This window comes from Acanthochromis polyacanthus, chromosome 2 (assembly GCF_021347895.1).
Source record: "Acanthochromis polyacanthus isolate Apoly-LR-REF ecotype Palm Island chromosome 2, KAUST_Apoly_ChrSc, whole genome shotgun sequence".
Lineage (NCBI taxonomy): Eukaryota > Metazoa > Chordata > Actinopteri > Pomacentridae > Acanthochromis > Acanthochromis polyacanthus.
The window spans coordinates 18,990,646-18,995,051 of record NC_067114.1 but is presented as its reverse complement, the minus strand read 5'-3'; the positions used below and the strand labels follow the sequence as shown (position 1 = coordinate 18,995,051).

Sequence of the window (4,406 nt, the reverse complement as noted above, 5' to 3'; positions counted from 1 at the left end):
TAATGGAGTTCCACAGGGTTCTGTGTTAGGACCCATAGTCAGAGAGTTGGATTTTAGTTCACATCCCCAAATTACCAATTTATTATCAAACATAAGGTAAACCATTAACAGAGCAATGATGTTGTACATCAGTTGCTATGACAGCAAAACGGACTCGTTAAACAGGGCTCTTATTCTGAAAATCCAGTGCAGTAGGTAATCGTTACAAAGTTCAAGACCATTTGAGTCGGTTTTTCCTCTATTGCGGAAGAGTCCATGTAAACGGACAGGGATTGCAAATTAAAGTTTTCAGTAATATTCAGTTAAGTTTGCGACTATCCTGAAATATGCAGAACTACGTCGACGGTGTCAAGGAATTTGTAGAGAACCATGTGATTGCTCTCACTGTTACCTTTGTTGCAGGTAATCGATACTTTCCCCCTCCCCATATATCGTATGTGTGTGAAATGTCACTGTAGGATACTTACATTCTGCTTCTTAGAATGAACAGCGATTAACAGCCAGGCAGGAAATTGTATTTCAGGTCATTTGTTGAATCACAAAAAGAGAGACACACCAAGTATCACAATTAAAACTTGATTTTATTAATTTAAAGCAAACCAAATTTAAGCCGTATCAGTATGGGGTTGTGTGAATCAAGAAAGTCAGTGGTGTGTGTGTGGTGCATGTGTGAATAATGTCTGTGCAGGTGTTGTAAGGTGCATACCAACTCCCAAAATGACTAAAACATCACAGCTAGACCAGGATGTTTGGTACCTGCAGAGGGAAGCAGACACAATGACTAGAATGCAGCCAGCTCTGCAGGAACCCAGAAACACACTGGGGCCACAGGTGCTGCTGATTACATTAAGCAGCCACTCACAGAGCCAGTCGAGACAAACAGCTACAGCTGCCCTCAAGGTCATCACAAAGAGTCAAGAAAATTCATGACACATGTTAGGAATAAAGACAGGAATGAGAAATTATCTTATACTGTGTTTGATATTAATGCTATCTTGTTGTTAACGATGTTTTCTCTTTCTGTCAGTGGTCGGTGTGCTGGCCCTACGTAGATGGATGGCAGGGGGAGTGTGTCGGAGCAAGGCTAGGCTTGATGGGAAAACAGTCCTTATCACAGGAGCCAACACTGGGATTGGGAAGGAGACGGCCCTGGATATGGCTCAGAGAGGTGAGCACCTCCCCATGAGGAGAGCAGGAGGGTTTGTGCTGCTGCTGTGATGCATGAATGACATAATTACTGAGATGTTTTCTGTAAGTTTATGTGTAGCAGGCTGCACAGTGGATTGGTGGTTAGTACTTTCGTCTTGCAGCGAGAAGATCCCCAGTTCACGTTCAGGCCTTGCATGGAGTTTGCCTGTTCTCCCTCTGCATGTGTGGGTTTTCCTTCCTCCCACAGTTCAGAAACATGCTCAGGTTAATTGGTAACTCTAAATTGTATGCAGGTGTGAATGTGAGTGTGATTGCTTGTCTCTATGTGTAGCCCTGCGGTAGACTGGCGACTTGTCCACGTTCCCTGCCTTCTCCCAAAGTCAGCTCTGATAACTCCAACCACCCTCTGCGACCCTACTGAGGATTAAGCAATGTATAGAGATCAGTGGTTCTCAACCCTGTTCCTCAGGACCCCATGTCCTGCATGTTTTAGATGCTTCCCTGCTCCAACACACCTGACTCAAATGATCAGCTCGTCATCAGGCTTCTGCAGAGGCTTGATGACGAGCTGATTATTTGAGTCAGGTGTGTTGGAGCAGGGAAGCATCTAAAACATGCAGGACATGGGGTCCTGAGGAACAGGGTTGAGAACCACTGGTATAGATAACCGATGGATGGATGCTATGTGTAGCACTTTCAAATTTAAATTTTAACAATCTCATAAAGTAAACACAGTAAATACAGCTCAAATTGACACAAAAATGCACAAATTGAAATATGAAGTTATATGCATCAACAAATGTAATGTAAAGAACATAAATTAACCTTCAACTGTTATGTTGACTACTATTGCGGTAGCACTTTTCCAGTGTTAAAATATGAATGTAAATTACATTTGTAATGTTTACTATTTTTGTCCAGGGGCCAGAGTGATTCTTGCCTGCAGGGACATGACCAGAGCCCGCATTGCAGCAGATGACATTCGACAGCGGAGTGGGAACGGCAATGTGGTGGTAAAGAAACTGGACCTTGCCTCGCTGCAGTCTGTCAGAGACCTGGTCAAAGATGTCCAGGAGAACGAGGAGCGCTTGGACATCCTCATTAACAATGCAGGTAATTCACAGTGGACCTACCTCAGTCCGCAGCAGCTACTGTTTTTTCCTCTGCAGGACCTCCATTCACATGTTTAGGAGGGCAGAATACATACATTCATTTGGGATCAACTGACTGTAGGTTTTAATGTAGTTTGACTGTTTCCTTTCTTTGGTTATTTTTAGGTATTATGATGTGCCCTAAGTGGGAGACTGAAGATGGCTTTGAAATGCAGTTTGGTGTCAACCACCTGGGACATTTTCTCCTCACCAACTGTCTGCTTGACCTGCTGAAGAAATCCGCTCCAAGTCGCATTGTCATTGTTTCTAGTGTAGCACACCAGAAAGGTGAAAGTTTTGTTTGTTTTTTTACTTTAGAACACATTGATGATTCTAGTCACTAAAAATACACTTTCTTGCAGGCCGTATGCACTTTGATGACATCAATCTTGATAAAAGCTACAGTCCTGAACAGAGCTACCGCCAAAGCAAGCTAGCTAATATTCTTTTCTGCAGAGAGCTGGCTAAAAGACTGCAAGGTAGAGCCTAATAAATATAAAATCTCTGAATACAGCATTGTTTAAATGTACACATGTAATGCGTATTGTTAACCATTTTGCCCTTATGCTCATGTTTTGTTTGTGTTCCTCATGATAGTGCTTTCATTTATTGTAAATAACACTTGATTTAATGGATGTCTCTCATCAGGCACCGGTGTGACAGCGTACAGTCTTCATCCTGGGGTCATCCGCACAGAGTTAGGCCGCCATTTTCTCTCTACTTTAGCTATGTGGAAGAAGATGATACTTATGCCGTTTTTATTGCTGATCAAAAGTCCCTGGGAAGGAGCCCAAACCACCATCTACTGCGCTGTGGACGAGAGCCAGGCAGACGTCAGCGGTCTCTACTACAGGCAAGTGAATCTGAATGGGATCTTAAATTATATTTACTAGAATTTTCAAATATTTCCCCTTTTTGACAGTAAAAAATCCCTTCATCTTATGGACCTGGGTGGAAAAAAATAGATGAATAGAATTGTTATCACACCATATCATCTTGGTCATTTAATATTAACTGAAGGTGAGATAAACCAGCTTCTAGTATTCCATTAACACGTTTACTATGTCAGACATGAGTTTGGTGTGTCACTGTCTCAGACTCTTCATGATGTCCCCCCCCACTTCATTTCTTTCACCAAACAGTGACTGTGCCGTCAAACAGCCGAGACCACAGGCCCTGGATGATGCTGCAGCCAAGAAGCTGTGGGACCTCAGTGCTTCCATGGTTGGTCTGGGTTAAACACAGCAGCCTGATGTGCATTTATCAGCTCTTCCTCTGATCTCATAGACACGAATAATTTGCACAAAAATTTGCACTATTTCCTCTAGGTACCAAATGAAGCTGTTTTTCAGAGTCGGATGATAATTGACATATAAAAGTAATACTCTCCTTTGTTTACTGTGAGATCAATTGATTGAGACTAGATAGTTTGTCTCCTCATCTCCTGAAGTTATGTCTGCTGGTTTGTTAATATTCGACTGTTCTATCACTTTTATTGCCCACTAATGCCAATATCTGTAAAATATAAAACCACTATTTTGCATGGTTTTTCCAGACTCAAATTCAGGATGATCTGTGGCTGCTTCCTTTCTTAGCCATTAGCATAGCCTGAGCCACTGTGAAAGCAGGTCCTGTTTTGTGTTGATAGCTGTGCTTCTTGCTAAGTTTCTGAATGTTGTCTTTGCTGTTTCAAATGTATCTGCCAGTTAGAGAAGACAGACAGATAATAAAGTTGGAAAAATGCCAGATATTGGACCTGATAATCAGCCAGAAGATCCCTGATTTGTTCAGATAAGGTACATTGCTTTATCTTCATGTTTGTACATTTTAATATTTGTGGTTAATTGTATACTTCTGCTATGCTGCTTTATCTATATTAAAACAAGGTTTGCTGACAAATCTACTGTCTTGGCTGAATGTTCACATTGTAATTACCAACTTCATCAGCTTGGTTTATGATGTGGAAAAACTAAAATGCCTTTGGGCCATACAGCCATTTTTACCTTTTCATCAACTTCCAAGAGACGTTTTGGGCTTCAAACAGTTGTTTCTATTCATGGTATCTAACAACTGCAAACGTTCAGAGAAACCGTTGTATTCTTTGTA

The 4,406-nt window shown here is 41.6% G+C and overlaps 1 protein-coding gene across 1 annotated transcript; it reads left to right on the top strand.

Moving 5' to 3' along the window:
- The first annotated feature begins 208 nt into the window (after positions 1-208).
- Positions 209-4,199, top strand: LOC110954837 (retinol dehydrogenase 13-like). The gene is made up of 7 exons (XM_051940133.1): positions 209-402; positions 1,028-1,168; positions 2,071-2,262; positions 2,427-2,588; positions 2,663-2,779; positions 2,949-3,153; positions 3,443-4,199. The coding sequence occupies exons 1-7, from the start codon at positions 327-329 to the stop codon at positions 3,537-3,539; spliced, it is 990 nt and encodes a 329-aa protein (XP_051796093.1). The 5' UTR covers positions 209-326; the 3' UTR covers positions 3,540-4,199.
- The last annotated feature ends 207 nt before the right edge of the window (positions 4,200-4,406 follow it).

Bases quoted from the DNA above. Each gene is read 5' to 3' on its own strand.
- LOC110954837 (XM_051940133.1), top strand. From the start codon at position 327: ATGCAGAACTACGTCGACGGTGTCAAGGAATTTGTAGAGAACCATGTG. The intron at 1,169-2,070 runs GTGAGCACCTCC...ATTTTTGTCCAG, and splicing joins CCTGGATATGGCTCAGAGAG to GGGCCAGAGTGATTCTTGCC. The intron at 2,780-2,948 runs GTAGAGCCTAAT...GTCTCTCATCAG, and splicing joins GCTGGCTAAAAGACTGCAAG to GCACCGGTGTGACAGCGTAC.